Source organism: Vulpes vulpes, chromosome 15, assembly GCF_048418805.1.
Source record: "Vulpes vulpes isolate BD-2025 chromosome 15, VulVul3, whole genome shotgun sequence".
NCBI lineage: Eukaryota > Metazoa > Chordata > Mammalia > Carnivora > Canidae > Vulpes > Vulpes vulpes.
Window position 1 is genome coordinate 29,979,422 of NC_132794.1, and position 18,577 is coordinate 29,997,998.

Below are 18,577 nucleotides of genomic sequence, written 5' to 3' on the forward strand. Positions count from 1 at the left end.
AGCAATTAAAGGTGGGTGCTTGATGATGTCAAACAAACTTCGAGCTCTGTGTCAGGCTTCTGAATCCTTTCTCTGAGATGCAAGCTCCTGGGGGCTTGTCTGCAGCCAACAAGGAGAAAAGCAGGTGATGGAGTGTGCCAGCACATTAATCTCTTTTTAAAACATTTGGTTAAAGATAAAGGAAGAGGGAGAGAAGAGATATGAAGCACTTATGACTCGAAAAGAAACTATTAAAAGTTAAAGGAATAAAAATGAATGTTAGTTATGATGATGGTGATCAAAGAGTGAGTTTTAGAAATCATATTTCAGCTTCTGATATGGCTTTTAATAAACTCCAATATGAAAATGTTCCTTTTTTGTAAGATGACAGTCTTTAAAGGGAGATAAAAATGGGTTTTACATTACTTCACATGTATAGTCAAGATAGTTTTCTGTCTGTAGGTAAAATTCCTTTGTGTCTCACTGTTTCTTGCCTTCTTCTTCTTCTTCTTCTTCTTCTTCTTCTTCTTCTTCTTCTTCTTCTTCTTTTTGGTACTTAATGCAAGAGGGGAAAATAATGTGATGAACACTGTGTTCTCATAGTCCAGCTAATTGGTAACTGAATCTGTATCTTTTGAGAAGTAGAATATTCCAATACTCATTAAAACCTACCTACCACAGCTAATGTCAGACTGTGTCTCTACACAATGACAAGGAGATGCAGTTAAGAAGCATTACCTACATACTCTCCTTTCAGCATTTGCACATAATAACAAGTGCTGCATTTTAGTTCAACAGCTATAATAAAATGCAAATTCTTTACTCTTTCACAGACCATATTCAAATGAACATCACATTAAAATCCAACCTTGGCTCATTATATTTAGTTTGTGAGTGATGCTTCTTAAATGGAGAGATTTCTAATGACTATAATGCATGCACAGCCTCATTTGAAAGAATGGCTCTGTACAATGACTATCCCCCATCATCCCGCTGGATAATAGAAGACAATTGTATGAAGATAATATGGCAGAGAACGATGTGCCAGTACAGTTTGAAACTCAAGTTAAAATACATAATGACATTTAAAATCAATTAAAATGGTGGCAAAGCAGTAACATCCATGCACTAATGATTTACCGGAGAATCAGTTGTGGAAGGTTGAGTTATCAGTACACTTACACTGGGGATTCAGCAGATATTATATTCCATGAACCCTCATATTTCACCAACAATTAGACTTATGTCTAGACATGACTTATCTTATTCAGTTTGGTCATCAGTTTCTCTTCCCAGCCTCACCCCTAAACTAATGTGAATAAATATGTTTATACTATAGGCCCATAGAACTCAAACACAAGGAAGATTTTTGACATGCATTTTTTTATTGACTTGCATCTTTTGCCAAAATTTAATCACAGAAATTTATACCTTTTACATTTGTAGAAGAGAGCTCTTGATTATATTGTCAACTACTTTAAAAATTTTGGGGGTCCTGCTACCTAGCCCAACCTGGACATTGGTCTATGGGGCAGAAGAGGAGCAGGAGGGGGAAGAGAAGGAAGCCAAGGGATGAACATCTTGTCATTTTTTTTCTTCTTTTTTTCTTTGAATAAATGTCACTTTTTGAGGCAAAAAAAAATTTTTTTTGCTGCTCTTCAGTGAATAACAAAAATAGTTGAAGTGATCAAAGAAATGGCAGTTTTGAAGTATGCTTTAAAGAGTGATGCATGGGATTATTTGAATGGTCCCTTTCAGCTAGAAATTTCCATGATTTCCATTGACATGGTTTGTGTGTTTGTTTATGATATAATTCTATTGCATTCTTTGTCGCGCTACTAAAATTCAAATATAAGTGACTACTGATATATTTACTTATTTATTTTAGAGAGAGAGTGTGAGCAAGCATAAGCAGCAGGAAGGGCAGAGAGAGAGAGGTAGAAACAGGCTCCCCACTAAGCAGGGAGCCCGATGTTGGGCTCGATCCCATCCTCAGACCCTGGGATCACTACCTGAGCCTCTCAGGCGCCCCAGAATACTAATCTATTTAAAGGGAGAGTTTTAGTTGTTTTTTCTTTTTTTTCCTTTACTCTTCTCCATTTTTTTTTTTAAAGTCAACTGTAATCTCAGGGCTTATTTACTCTTTACTACATTTTATCCATTGAAATACAATGTATTCAAGATAGGGCAATTTTGCATTACTGATCTCTGAATATTTATAGGATTCTGAAAAATTCTGTTCTGACCTGATTTGTCCATATGTAACTCTGACACAGTGAAGCCCCATCATAAAATGTAGTTATAGGAAGATAAAGGTATTATGGAGGCAAGAGGGACAGACAAATAGAGTTTACCAGACAAATAACATTTAGACTTGTAGAAATATAATAAAAAAATCACTGAACTCCTGTTATGAATAAAATAATATTATGAGTTGATTTTAATATTTTATGTGTACATACGATTGACTCTAATGAACAATTTAGACAGCTAAATGATATATCACATTTTAAGAAATTAAATATTACCACATTGAGATTTGAGTAATTACTCTATAAATTAATTAAAATAATTGAATTCTTTCCCTTTTTTGCACACTAGATTTCTGATACTGGTACTTATACTTGTGTGGCTACAAGTTCAAGTGGGGAGACTTCATGGAGTGCTGTGCTGGATGTGACAGGTAAGTCCTTGGGAATTATCTCAATAGAAGAAATCTTGAGCCCATTTGAGTAATTAGTCAGTATCAAATGTCAATTGAAGGGGAGATCGAGATTTTAAATTCTTTGAATCCATAATCTAGTCGTGTACCACTTTCTAATTTCTCCACATAACAATGCATATATGCAGTTTGATACATTTGTTCTTGATAAATTTATTTTCACTATCTGAAGACCAAGCAATTCTAGTGATCTTGCATGAAAGAAAACAGTAAATATAGCAAAAGCAAATATTCATTTACATACATTTGGTTCATTGCAATGAGTAATTCTTTGTCTAGGTCAAATTCTTTAACAGACTATTTTCCTTCTTTTAAGTATTATGGAATCTTATGCAATCAGAAATGAAGCATTTTCTGTTTGTCCTCTATAGAATCTGGAGCAACAATCAGTAAAAATTATGACTTAAGTGACCTACCAGGGCCACCATCCAAACCACAGGTCACTGATGTTACTAAGAACAGTGTTACCTTGTCCTGGCAACCAGGTACCCCTGGAACCCTTCCAGCAAGTGCATATATCATTGAGGCTTTCAGGTATGGGACAGTTCCTTTTTTTTTCTCCATTGACTTGTTACTTTAGCTCTATATCCTAAAATCTCACATGAGCTATCTGGCTGTTTTATCTTAAGAACATGTTCAACATTGCATTTTAAATATTTATCTGATTTTATTCAAGAATAGACTTTAAGTTTTTTTCATTAATAACTTGATTATAGGATTAAATATGCATTACCCATGCCTAACTCTATGGGGGTCTAGGTCATGACATAATCACTTAGCTCCTTTCTTACCCTGAGTATCATAAAAATTTAAGATGAGAATTTTGTCACTAGAAGTAGGCAGAAAATAATTTAATTAGGCAGGGCACTTTTTAAAGTTCTGAATTGTTTATTGAGACATGGAACCCTGAACTTTGCTTTCTAATAATTAGAGAAGAACTTTAAGTAATTCCATTGCTTTTGTGCTATATATTTTAATACATCTATTAGGTATGCCTAAGAAAAAAGCGGAAACACTCTCTGGTTCCTGAAAGGAAAAGATACATCCAATTGTTATTTGAAAAAATAGTGGTCAATTCGAAGATATAGATATAAATTAGCAAATGTCGTGAGAACTTGATAAAACACTCATACAAATGGGAAAATGAAGTTTGTATTGTTTCAGTGTTCTTTTATTTACCACTATTAAGATAGTGATAGCCACTGTCATTTTGAAACATTAGGACAAGTCATTACTTTCATTTTAGGTTTCCCTTATCTAATTTAAGGTGATCAACAAATATGTCATTTCCAACTTTCAAAATACAGTTTTCTATAATTTTCATGCTTTGATGTATAAGAACTTTTGAAAAGGCAGCCCTGGAAAAATCACATTTTCTCCTCTTTATGAACAAAAGCAGCATTTGACCTTAGACAAATTTTCTAAATGGGCATCCCATCTATAGCTGGCTATTAAGGGGTTTCCACTTCTAGATTCAGAGGTATTACACCATTTGAGGATGAGAAATTACATACTATGTAATGTACAATTTTATTAAAAATGTGACCAAAGGAAAATATTCCTTACATGCTTCCTTTCTTCTTTTACAGATATGTAGTTTTAGAAGGCTCTATTATAATATTGCATGTGGAATTGATGCAAAAGAAAACACACCTTGTAACAGGAAAATGTATTGGCATAATTTACTCTGTAGTCCATTTATTCTTTCTACAGGTTAATTCTTTTCAAGGTATATATATATACATTTACGAGGACCATATTTATTGTATAAACTTGATGTTGTGATCTTGGCCTCTGTTCCTTTTACAGGTATTCATTTAGTGGGCTGCTGTGCATTAGCAACGGGCTGTCACATCTCCTGGGCTGAGTTTAATTTTGTTGTGCATGGCACTTCCGTTAGGTGGGCTCGGCTTTGTTGTTGAATAAACCGAAATCATCCAAATGTTTCATTTATTGGGCTTAACACTTCAAGTGTTGTGCGTGTGTGTGTTTAATTTTCAGCCATTAACTTTTGTCATTGAAACCCAACTCCATTGCCGGTACCTTTATGACTCTTCTTTAAATGAGTGTTCTGTTCATGTTTCAGCCAATCAGTGAGCAATAGCTGGCAGACGGTGGCAAACCATGTAAAGACCACGCTCTATACAGTGAGAGGACTGCGGCCCAATACGATCTATTTATTCATGGTCAGAGCTATCAACCCCCAAGGTCTAAGCGACCCAAGCCCCATGTCAGATCCTGTGCGCACACAAGGTAAGTTCAATAGCTGTAAACAGGACTGGTTCTGGAAGGAGGTATTCAGCAGATCTTTAAGAAGAGAGGGATTGCATGAGGAAAGATAAATGTGTCTGCATTACTTGTTACAGTGATTCATTAACCTGATCTAGGGAAGGAGAAGGGAACTTGCTGTTCACCTTGGTGAATGTGTCCTCTTCCCAGAGCTGTCAGGGTCTGTTAAGTAAAAAAAAAAAAAAAAAAAAAATTAATTAATTAAATAAATAAAAATAAAAAATAAATTAAAATAATAATAATAAACAAAAAATTGGGTACATTTACATAATAAATCAACTAAGGGCTTAACTATATGTCAAAAGGAAGAAACCTGTCTCCTTCTTTGAAATTAATTATACAACAGCAAAAAGTGATCTTTAATGGATACAGTGCCCAGATAGGGAAATCAAAATGATTCCTATTGTTCAAGAATTCTATTTTTATAGCACAGTGGGTCTCCAGGCAGCGCTCCCACAGGAGTATGATCTGCATTACCTAGGACCACGTTAGAAATGAGGACTCTTGGGCCCAGCTCAGAAGCTCCGGTGGGGGGGGTGGGCGGGCAGCCCAGCAGTGTGTGTTAAGGTACCCTCCAGGAGATGCTTCTGCTCAAGTTTGACAAGCATCCCTATGGTGGTTTGGTTTTGTTTTGTTGTTGTTGTTTTTTTTTTTTTAATCAAGCCAGATGTTTAAAGGGGTAATTTGTTTCAGAAAGGAATAAATCCAGTTTTCCTCCTGATATATACATTTCTTTGGACTAATAAAAAAAATTAAGAATTGAAATGAGGGAGCAAAGGAAAGAGAGAGAGGCAAACCAAGAAACAGCTCAACTACAGAGAAGAAACTGATGGTTACCAGAGTGGGAGGTGGGCAAGGTGGGGCAGGGAGGGTGAAACAGGTGATGGGCGTTGAGGAGGACACTTGCTGTGTTGAGCACCGGGTCATGTATGGAAGTGTGGAATCACTATAGTGTACACTTGAAACTAACATTACGCTATACGTTAACTAACTTGAATTGAAACTAAAAACATTAAGAAACCCATCCAGAATATTATAATTTCAAAACTGAAGATTTTCTTCTCATCTTTAGTAGCCTGAATCTTCAAATTAAGAAATCACTGCAGTCGAGGGGTTAATACAGGATGCTGCATTATAATTTCCCTCCCTTCTAGTAGATGAAAGAAATTAATAAAATCGACATCGTGGCTTTATTATGTGTTACAACCCATTTCCCACAGGGTTCTTGAGAAAGGGTTAATTATTTCTTATTTGTAAAAGGCTTTGAACGAGATATAATTCAAAGTAGTATTTTTATGCAATGAAAAGCACCATACAGCCATAAAAATATTATTATAATTACAATGTAGTTCAGTGATAGTAACTAGCACACTATTATAACAGAGAAGGGCGCCTTAAAGGAATCCAGTGAAATAGTCACCACGTGATTTTGGAACGTTGCTGACATGATGACAGTCAAGGGAGGAGGGAATGCCACTTGCTATTGTTCTCTAAGCAGTAATGTGATTAATTTTCCATGATGATAAAGGGCCTGTAGGTAAAGAACCTGTCTCCAGAGAAAGAAAAAGTACAACAAGGAATTTGAAGATCTGAAACTGGTTATATTTTACCTTGCTTGGATCCAGTCGCTTCTAGTGTGTCTGAATTTAATGAGTAAATTAAATTATGGGACTTGAAGATGTATAGGGTTTTAACTCAAGAAATCATAGTACCAAGATCATTTTCGCCAGTGTAGAGAGAAACAATCAGTTTTTGTTTGTAGCTGTGATGGAAGGCAGAAGATAATGGAGTGGGGAAGACTTTGGGTGTGATTATATCCGGCAGACCTTCTTGAGAATTCAGTAACTCTGTCAGTCACTATATCTTGACTCATAAAATAACTTCTTGGTGAAAAGGTCAAAAAAGATTAATGAAAAGTTGTTTGTGATCTGGCTTGTTCCAGTTGAGAGACTATATAGAGCAGAAGACTTATGTTCTCTTAACAAATATTTAATAGGAAAACTCATGTTTTGTGTCTGAATGTCAGGATCATTTTTTGACACTTTCAGCAGCTTTGCATTCTGCAAAGAACTTTTTTTCAAAGAACACTTTGCTGTGTGAAGTCTTACTTTGAAAGATATTAAATATCGCAGAATTTAGAAATCTTTTATTTTAGCAAAGGCAGGAAATACTTGTACCATCACCATCACAGTAGACCATAGATGTGTCAGCAAAGGTTGAAGTATGATAATATTAATAATATTTTTTTCTAGATCAAATAAAACTAGCTCTGCTATTTATGTTAGGAATGAAAAACAATGGGATTGGGGAGAAAAGTCACTAAAGTATAGTTCCCATTATTTGTGTCCCAATTGTTTCACTCATTTTTTTATTGTTTATATTATCCATTTTCCAAATAACAACAGCAAGTATACATTCCGAGTCATGAGATAAGTTTGTGCTTTGCTCAAATTGGTACAGGGGGTTGGAAAACAGTTGAAGAGATCTAAAGTATTTTAATCCTATTTTTAATTAAAATCAAGTTTGTGAATTATTGACATAAATTCCAAATACTAAATAAAAGTAATGCTTTCATTATATGCTGCATGTAATGCCAAGTTTGTATTTTATGCATTCTTCCACGCTAAGGTTCTTGAGAATTTTATTTTCTTTTTTCAAAATGTTTTTTGAGTATAGTTGACACACAATGTTATATTGGTTTCAGGCATACAACACAGTGATTCAACTTATCTATACATTATGTCACACTCACTGGAAGTGTGGCTGCTGTCTGTCACCATACAATGCTATTACAATGTCATTAACTATGTTTACTGTGCTGGGTTTTAAAAATGTTTATTTATTTATTTTTAATTCAAGTATAATTAGCATTCATTGTTATATTCATTTTATGTACATCATATTATGATTCAATAATTCTATGCTTACTCATCACTCATCACAAAATATGTACTCTTTTTTTTTTTTAATTTTATTTACTTATTCATGAGAGACACAGAGAGAGAGAGAGAGGCACAGAGAGAGAGAGAGAGGCAGAAACACAGGTAGAGGGAGAAGCAGGCTCCATGCAAGGAGCCCAATATGGGACTCTATCCTGGGTCTCCAGGATCACGCCCTGGAATGAAGCGGCGCTAAACCGCTGAGCCACCCAAGCTGCCGGCAAACTATGTACTCTTTTTTTTTTTTTTTTTTAATTTTATTTATGAATAGGCACACAGTGAGAGAGAGAGAGAGAGAGAGAGAGAGAGAGAGAGAGGCAGAGACACAGGCAGAGGGAGAAGCAGGCTCCATGCACCGGGAGCCCGACGTGGGATTCGATCCCGGGTCTCCAGGATCGCGCCCTGGGCCAAAGGCAGGCGCCAAACCGCTGCGCCACCCAGGGATCCCTCCAATCTATGTACTCTTAATCCTCTTCACCTATTTCAACCATTCCCCCTCCCCTCTGGCAACCACCAGTTTGCTCTCTGCCCTATTCTGTTGCTTTTACTTCATGACTTCTGCATTCTGTATCTGGAAGCCTGCACTTCTGGCTCCCTTCACCCATTTTGCCCACCCTCATTTATGTCCTAAATTGTTAGTGCACAAAATTTAAGTTAGGGCTGAGATACTCACTTACGAATATTTTTTGCCAGAGTGTTGCACTGTGGCCTGAGAAAATAGGAGGAAACAGGATTAAGAAAATAAATTATTTTGAATTAGACTTCCTCTGTTAGAAGATGGTTGGAGGAAAAAAACTCAATTGAATACTGCAGTACATGAGTTAAAGTAGTTGATTTGAGTTTGTGTGAAATTCAACGTTTGATATCAGTTTATGAACACGAGAGTCTATAATTTATCTTTTTTTTTTCTTAATGGGCACACAAAACATAAAGCATTATATAGAACAATAGACTAGTGTTCTGGAAATGGTGAATATGGGGCAGAACAATGTATGGCTGAGAGTATATTATTCTAAGTATTGCAATTCTTTCTCCCCCTTCCATCCCCCAATCACTTCCAAAAAGCATCCAAATTACTGTTTTTCTTTATGTGCCAGATTACTGAAGTTCTGCTCAAAATTTATTACTTTAGAATATTTATCAGTATCCTAAATTTTTCAGTCAAAAGTATTTTTGTGTGAGTTTGGTGGGCTTTTTCTCCTTCTTTCCCTCACTTTGTTAACATTTAGTGACATAAGTCTCTTCCCAAGTCCCCGTGATTACTTTCCTTTCCACACTTCCAGTTTGGAATAGGTCAAGGAGTAAGAACATACAATCTACCAACTGGGACAAGGGATTAAAACAAATTGTTAAACAGTAGTTTTCAGATATAAGTTCCATTAACTACTCAGGAAAGTCCATCCATATGCTAACATCTATTGAAAACTGATGTTTCTAGAGAAGTCTTGTGGCACATACTTTATTCTTTAATAAGCAGATAATAGATCTTCCACAACAATGTATTTGCAGGGAGGGAGAGATTATACTTTTATTAATATTATTTTAGTAAAGATAAATATCATCTCCCAAATTATGTCCTAGCGTGGATGGTAAGTATACAAGTATGCTTTAATGTTTTGTTGTTGTTGTTTTTTTTTTGTCACAAAAGGTTTTAATTTTTTGCCCTGCAATTATTTCTAATGACCTAATCATAATGGCTTGTATAATATACATTGAAATTTTACTAGGAATTTCTAAATATTGGGAATGGTTATCTCTGTAGATATCAGCCCACCAGCACAAGGAGTGGACCATAGACAAGTACAGAAAGAACTAGGAGATGTCATTGTCCGTCTTCATACTCCAGTTGTGTTGACTCCCACCACTGTTCAGGTCACATGGACGGTAAGTTTTCAAAAGCAGTATTAATGGAAGTTTCTTTCATTACTTTAAAAAAACAAACCAAAAAAGGAAAAAGTGAATCAACAAACAAATAGTAATGGAAACCCTCACCATTTAGTATCAAGGTGTAATCAATGGCAAAAAGAGAAAAATATTCAATACAGTGAAAGAGTAGAATAAAAATAGACTGATTCCAATAGAACCATGGCATGTTTCATCTTCTTATTTTGTAATAGCTTTATTGAGATATAATTAACATATCAGAGTTAGAATGTACAATTCTGTTTTTGGTATATTTACAGAATTGTGCAATAATCATCAAAATCTGATTCTAGAAGATTTCATCATCTGACAGTGTAACCTTGTGTTCATGACCAGTGCCTCCTCCATCCCCCCTGCTTTAGCCCTGGGCAACCACTAATCTACTTTCTGTCCCGGATTTGCCTGTTCCTGTGATATAAATGAAATCATGAAATATGCGATCTTTTGTGTCTGGCTCCATTCACTCAGTAAAATGTTTTTGAGGTTCAACCATGTCATAATATCTATTAGTACTTTGTTCCTTTTTATTATTCAATAGCATTCCATCATACAGATATATCACATACTCTGTTTTTCTTGCTGTTTTTTTTTTTTTTTTTTTTCATGAGCTGAAGTTTGTTTCCCTTTGTGGCTAGTATGAATGAGGGAGCCATGAACATTTGAGAACAAGTTGACATAGATTTCATTTTTCTTGGTTTCTACCTAGGAATTTCTGAGTAAAATGGTAACTGTCAAATACTCAGATAAACTGCCAAAAAGCTTTCCTGTTCCATCTTATGTTTCTACCAGCAATGTTTGAAAGTCCCAGTTTCTTTCACATCCTCCTCAACACTTGCTACCCTCTGTCTTTTTGACTATAACCATTCTAGTGGGTGTGGAGTGGTATATCCTTGTGGCTTCGATTTGCATTTCTCTAATGATCTATAATATTTTCCATCCTTTCATATGCTTGAGCATTTGTGTATCTTCTTTAGAAAAATGTCTATTGAAATTCTTTGCTCATTTTTATGTTAGGTTGTATGTCCTTTTTATAGACTCGTGTTTTTTATATAGTAGATACAAACTCCTTATCAGACATCTGATTTGTAAATATTTTCTCTCTGTCTATGGTTTGGTTTTTGCTTTCTTAATGGCATTATTTGGAGCACAAAACATTTTAATTGGACAAAGTTTTCTTCTGAATTGAAATAAATCATCTGTACATTCCTTTAGCTATATCTCATGCAATAACATCAGAACATGAATATAATTTTAATAATTTGACTTATATAAGTCATATAGATTTTATATATACTAAGAATATTTAATTCCATGTATTATTAAATATCAACTTATCCCCTTATATCAAAATGCAAAATAGCCACTGCAGTGAAAACAACAAATAGCATAAAAATAGCCACATTGGCCATACTAGAGAATACTAATATTTGTGTATACGTGTTTGTGTCTATGTGAGTGTCTGTGTTTTGAGACGAGCCAGGTGATATTTTTCTCTGTGCATAATAGAGCTAGTGCCAACTTCTCGTTTATAACTAAGATTTCTCTGTCATAACCTCTAAAACTCCATAATGTATCAAGATGTTAAGGGGCACAACTTCCTTAAACCCTCTGTGTATATGATAGATCCTGTACATTGTGTTAAGTCACAGACATTTGAGTTAGGGATACCTAGAAAATCTTTTACTTTAATTATAATATTAATTGGAAATTATTTATAATTATGTCCTTCTTGTTATTATTTTATTATAGTAGAAGGACAACTAAGTAAGAAGAAATTGGATTCTCATCTTCCACTCTTAGAGTCCAGAGTCCAGTTTCCTTTAGGAAAATAACCATCTATCAACTCCATCAATAAGGAAGTTAAGAAAGGAAAATTGGTTATTTTTCACCAGTTCCTGGGGCACCTGGGTGGCTCAGTGGTTGAGCATCTGCTTTTGGCTCAGGTTGTGATCCTGGGATCCTGGGATCAAGTCCAGCATCAGGCTCCCCACAGGGAGTTTACTTCTCCCTCTGCCTATGTCTCTGCCTCTGTCTCTGTGTCTCTCATGAATAAATCAATAAAATCTTTTTAAAAATTTAAGATTTTTTCAAGAGTTCTTAATTACATTTGACGTATAAAACACAATGAAAGAGAATTATTCCATTGTCCTCTCAATAATAAATCCATTGAACAAATCCAATTCAACAAGCATTTTCATGGACCAGTTTTGTACTAGATGTGGGAGAGAACTATATAAAGAGACACAAATCTACTTGAGAGAAACATGAAATTGTCAGTGACACGACACAGAGATAAGAGCCATAACAGACATATATATATCCTAAAGAGAGAGGTTTCAATCAAAGAAAAAATTATTAACTCTATCCTCAGGCACCAGAAAAGGCATCACCGTTCGTTTTCATTTATATGGGAAATTTGAAGGCATGATCATATTTGAACAGGGACCTAAAATAACATTTAAGGCTGTTTAGTTTAATTCCATAATTTTATAAAAGGAAGTCAATGTATTCAGATTGGATAATGTTCACAATACCTCACACATACTTTATAGGTAAAGATAGGATTAGAATTTATTTACTTTAAATCAGTGTTTTGTGTTTTCTACGTTAAAAAGTTTTACTTAAGCTGTAGACAAATATTTATTTGAAGGAAATATTTGTTAATGGTGGAATTTTGGCATAGGGTCCTGGATGGGGCATTTTGATACTTCTTAAACTAGATCACAGGATCAAAATTTTGACTTGGGTTGTAAAATTGGATAACACTTCAACAAAAATAAGATAAAGTTTATAAGATTTTAAGAGTAATTATTTAAGATTACATTGTTTCTTATTCCATTTCTAATATCATTTTGGATAGATTTATTCTGTTGTCTGCCTATAATGATTTCTATTCTTTTGTTCCTATGGAGGGAACATAATGACCTCATCATGTTTCCACTGGCACAGTGGGGGTATTATCTGCCTTGCCTCTTCCATCTCTCTGCAACTTTGACCAAATATAAAACTAGAAAGCCAAGGAAATAATTGTATTTTTAATAGTAGATGTTTTTCCTCACCCTCAATTGAAAAGTCTTCTCTGCTCTGTTGGAAGTTTTGAAGGGGCCTCTTTTAAGCTGCTTCTAAATGTGGAAATTATTTGGGTAAGAATCAAAGTCATTATGTTTATGAAGTTAATCACTTTAGAAATCACTGAGTTTAAGAGAATAAATCAAATTAGATCAAAATTGCAGGTCTGTAGTCTGGGAGTTCTTCCAAGAGAGGAACCTTGTCATATTCATCTCTGTATCCCACGAAGCTTGTCATAACTCATTTGCATATCTCTCTTTCTCATGAGCTTGACTTCTCTGAGGCTGGATTCTATGTTCTTCATTTTTGTTTTTTCCTAGCAGAGTGTCTTTTATAAAATACCCTCTTAATAACGGGCTCTTGAATTATTAAATCAGTTGTTTTTATACATTTTTATTTTTGTTTTAAAAAAAGAAAAGTATTCAATTATATTCCAGAGTATTGTTCCCCATGAATTTGTAATTACACTTGAGATAAGTATGTATCTGAGAGGTTGATAAATTTAGTGAAATAAAGTCAGACTGGGGGTGTGGTTGGTCGTTAATGAAATTATAACAAAATGTTTTATTTCCATCATATTTTCAACCTGCTAAGTTCATATGTTCTTTAAAGTATTATATTGTGCGTGGCCTGGGTGGCTCAGCGGTTTAGTGCCGCCTTCAGCCGAGGGCATGATCCTGGAGACCCAGGATCGAGTCCCACGTCAGGCTCCCTGCATGGAGCCTGCTTCTCTCTCTGCCTCTCTCTCTCTCTCTCTATGTCTCTCATGAATAAATAAATAAAGATATTTAAAAAAATAAAGTATTATATTGTTAGTATTTGAGTTACAGATGGGTTATTGGAGGAGAGAAATGTATTCCCCAAACTATGTATGTAGACTTAGGGCCAGCTGAGGTGTTTTGCCAAGGCCAATCCAGAAGTAACAAGTTAGCTACAACTGCTTTCTAAAAGTGACTGCTCTTATAGTGATAAGCAAAAATGATAAGAAATGACTCTTTCATGAAGAAAATAGCAATAAATCTCTTATTTTTAAAAAAGAAGTCATTCCAAGAAAATTAAAAATTAAAAAATGGTTATTCTAGTTTGGGTGTGTACATGTTGTTTCTGTTCAAGGACAAAAAGATTCACAGATCTTTTGCCCCTTAAACATCACAGCTGCTGATATTGAAAGTGTGCATTAGCAAACTAGAATTTCAGAACTAAGCTTCACCCAGATAAGTCCTTAGGAGGCTAAGACCAACAAGGAAAATTCACTTTGAATTTTCAGTTTAGATGGATTTTTTTTTTAATAGAAAGGTTGATGGTACACACTTGCACATTTTAATGAAATATAATTTTAGTGGAACGGGGTAGTACACATTTTGATATACTACCCTCAGGTCTCATATTGACCCCTTTTTAAAAACATATCCCTTACTTAACAATGATGCTTTATCATTGTGCATCCTTAAAGCTTGCAAAATTCTTTAACTTATAACAGTCATTTAATTGTATCTAAGCCCTTGTAATAGGAATATTATTTGAATTAAGAAAACTAAGGCTCAGGAAATTTAAAAGGCCGAGCTGTAGCTCAGTTGGAACCTTTTGACTGGAAGATGGAAGCTTGCCTCATCATTTCACTTTTTTCCTTAAGACAATGCCTTTTAATTGATATTTCGGAAAATACAAATTTTTGAAACTCTACAAACCCATGGATTTGTGGTCAGACTCTGATTATAATCAACTCTAAAGAAAGCCCTCTTTCTTATAAACAGAATGTTAATAAAACTAGTAACAAGCATATGGTTTAACTTGAAAATGACCACCTGTCAAAATGTGCTCTACAAGTCAGTGGTGTAGAACACATATCCAATAAAAATCCCACCTATTTTTTTTAAGGTAGTGTTCAGCATTTTCATTTTTGCTTCCACCTGTAACAACAAATTTTCTTCTGAAAAAGAATGTACTGCAACTGCACAAAATCAAGTTAAACTATTTAGTTATTAAGTAGGCCATTGGAATATACTGGTAGAAAGCAGTGTACAGGGAAGTGAGCAAGGCAATGTTGTATAGTAAACATTAGCTTCATAAAGTCCCTAAAACACTTAATTAATGAAAACCAAACATGGATAAAACCAATTTACCCTGATTTACAGACTCTCTTCATCTGGAAACAGCTGCTTAATGTTCTTCTTAAAAACACAGCTTGTTTCTTTCAGTATTAACAAGCTATTATTGTGAGTTATGTCTTTCTTTCAGTATATAAATTCACTTAAAGCGAATGCAGAGAAGTTTATAAAATGCCGGCTTAATGTTGTTTTAACATATGCTGCAAGGAATTTTTGAACATTGACAGTTTTGATTAAAGGCATCTCTCTCTGGCTCTCATAAATTTAACTTTTTGCTTTTTAGTTGCCTTGCTTTGTGATGTCAGAACAACAGCTTTTCAAAAACTACGTCTGTTGGTACAAACACAAACTGGTAGCATCAATGAGAATTCAGAGATCATGAGCTTTGGCATCAGAGCTGGGCTTTTTCTAGACAGAACCTCATACAAGTGTAGCACTAATTCCAGGAAATCTTTGAGGATAAGAATGCTGTCAGGTGGATGAAGGAATTCTTTGTTGTTGGGACTCATCGGTGAAGCTGGAATTAGCTATACATGGAAATACATATGCTCCGCCCACAGGCTTCATGGACTCTCTAGCTTGGACATTCTAAATATAGATAAATGTCTCTTCGCTCCACTGTATTTTGATTGAAGTCCTGGATTGTTTTTGTTGTTGTTTAATTTTCTGCTCTCACTTAAAAATAATTTTAAAATGCTGTGACTAAAGAATAAATGTTAGAAGTTAATACATAAAACTGGGGGCCTGGGTGGCTTAGTCCAAAGGAATCTGGCTTTTGATTTAAGCTCAGGTCTTTTTTTTTTAAGATTTTATGTATTTATTCATGAGAGACACACAGAGAGAGGCAGAGACACAGGCAGAGGGAGAAGCAAGCTCCATGCAGAGTCAGATGTGGGACTCAATCCCAGGACCCCAGGATCACAACCTAAACCAAAGACAGATGCTCAACACTGAACCACCCAGCTGCCCCTTGGCTCAGGACTTGATCTCAGATTCGTGGGATCAAGCCCCTCCTGGAGCTCCATGCTCAGCGCAGGGTCTGCTTGGAGTTTCTCTCTCTCTCCTCCTCTGGCCCTACCCGAGCTTATGTGTGCATGCTTGCTCTCTCCCTCTCTAAAATAAATAAATTTTAAAAAAGAAGTTAATGCATGAGACAATACCTTTTATTCACAATGTGTTAACAGTTGGATAAAGAAATTTTTAGGGGCACTTGGGTGGCTCAGTCGGTTAAGCATCTGCTTGATCTTCATGTCCTGAGGTAGAGCACCACAGGGGCTCCCTGCTTAGCAAAGAGTCTGCTTCTCCCTCTCCCTCTGCCGCTCTCCACTGCTTATGTCCTCTCTCTCAATAAATCAATAAAATCTAATTAATTAACTAATTATTAACTAATTAATTAATTGGTTAGTTAATTATTTTTAAAAGACATTTTTTAAAAGTTGAAATAACCATTTTCATCATCATTTCCTTCTCGTTTCTTCTCTCCACAACCTTCCTGAAATGAGGTTTTTCCACTCTTCTCCATTAAGTTTTACACTGTATTTGGCAGTCAAATTTGTTAAAGACTTCTTAGAATACAGCTATTAACTACAATATATGGAAAATTAATTGGAGAAGATTCTGTGATAGTTATTTTTTAAGTCAATTCTAGGAAAATGGAAAGACATTAAAAAAATTTTTTAAAGTTAAAAATCCAGGATGCCTGGGTGGCTCAGTAGTTGAGCATTTGCCTTTGGCTCAGATCATAATCCTGGAGTCCTGGGATCAAGTCCTGCATCAGGTGCCCCACAGGGAACCTGCTTCTCCCTCTGCCTGTGTCTCTGCCTCTCTCTGTGTGTTTCTCATGAATAAATAAATTCTTTTAAAAAAGTTAAAAATTATTTTCTCCCTAAATGAAACAATGGTAAAACTCCAAAAGAGATCATTCAATAATGTATGAGGATGACATGTTTTATTTTTAGCTTGCATTTTTTGTATATTCAGTTTTCATGTAATTATTGTGAGTGAAAAAAATAGCATTTTCACATTTTTATTTGATATGAGTTTTCAGAATCAAAATCCCAGATTTTGTTTAAAAACAACTGCTTATCCTCTATACCTTTTGTGAATGAAAGGATCAAGAAAGTTGTGAAATTGCACCAATAGTGGGACACTTGAAGGAGCCAAAAACTGATAAATTAGTCAGTCTTTGATTTAATCTTTGCTAATGAGTATAAGCTTTTCAAATACCTTTAAAATAGACACTCTAACTTCACACTCCTCATCTTCTCATACACTTCTTCCAGGTGTAGGAATTTTATAGGTGCTGTTTCTATACTTCTTCCTCTGGAATAAATTATCCAACTTTCCTTGCAGATCCCACCACTTACTCTTTTTTGGGGAAATGCTTTCTCCCCTTCCTGATTCTGTCAACTTCCTCTCCCAGCCAGGCTTCCTTAGCCTCTTGTCCATCTCATTCATAACATTTGTTTTTGGGTATTGGTTATGGATGTAACTTGACCAGTAACTTGATTAGTAAGAACTCAGAAAATGATTGGAGTAAATGAAGATATTAATGAATGGGTAAAAGAGAAGAATGGAAATTCCTGAGTAATAGCACAGTACACATCCGACCATAAAAATGGGAACTGTTGAATATAGGACAAGGATAGACAGATGAGAAAGGAAGCTAGACAAATTGGCAGGTCTAGGCCTGTCAGGCATTTGTGCTATAAGGAATTTGAATTCATTAAGTAGGTATGTTAAAGACTACATAGTACTTTAAGCAGGAGAGAGAGTCGTTCCATTCTTTATTTTGGAAATCATAGCTAAGAGGCGATGCAAACTCAGAATTGGAATTGGATGTTAGAAGCAGGGAGATGAATTTCAAAGCCATGGATCACACAGATGATAGTTGATGAGGACTGAAATAGGGACAAGAGAAACGAGGATGGATTTGTTGTCTCAACTAAAATAATTCTATTTGGTTTCAAACGCTTTTGGCTGTTTTTCAGGTTGATCGCCAGCCCCAGTTTATTCAAGGCTACCGAGTGATGTATCGTCAGACCTCAGGCCTGCAGGCTACAACAACATGGCAGAATTTAGACGCCAAAGTCCCAACCGAGCGAAGTGCTGTCTTGGTCAACCTGAAAAAGGGAGTGACTTATGAAATTAAAGTTCGACCATATTTTAATGAGTTCCAAGGAATGGACAGTGAATCGAAAATAGTTCGTACTACTGAAGAAGGTCAGTATTCAGATTTCTAACAAAAGCCAAACTTAAGCCATAATGAAGATAATTTCTGTTGAGGTTCTAGTTCATCATCTACCTTAGAGGAATAGCAAGCAAAAATATAAAGAGTAAATTTGGGAGGTAGCATTTTCTCTTTTTATTCTGAGAATCTCGTAGAATCCGAGACCCTTAAAAAATGACATTCGAGTTACAGGATTTTTTTTTCCTTAAGTAAATATTTGCTCCAGGTTTTGCCACGATACTGAAATTTGATTACAATATTTTCCCATATTTTTCTTTTTTCTTAACATGGATTGAGTTTATTTGGCTTTATTATAAGA

At 35.2% G+C, this 18,577-nt stretch overlaps 1 protein-coding gene across 40 annotated transcripts in view; it reads left to right on the plus strand.

The window, feature by feature from the left end:
* The window catches only part of ROBO2 (roundabout guidance receptor 2), a 1,660,631-nt gene that overhangs the window by 1,563,554 nt on the left and 78,500 nt on the right, over positions 1-18,577 (plus strand). For all 40 annotated transcript variants that reach the window (XM_072740956.1, XM_072740957.1, XM_072740967.1 and 37 more), the window contains 5 exons: positions 2,581-2,662; positions 3,073-3,235; positions 4,788-4,954; positions 9,692-9,813; positions 18,020-18,251. In XM_072740956.1, the coding sequence (XP_072597057.1) occupies positions 2,581-2,662; positions 3,073-3,235; positions 4,788-4,954; positions 9,692-9,813; positions 18,020-18,251 (766 nt within the window). The remainder of the gene's footprint in view (positions 1-2,580; positions 2,663-3,072; positions 3,236-4,787; positions 4,955-9,691; positions 9,814-18,019; positions 18,252-18,577) is intronic.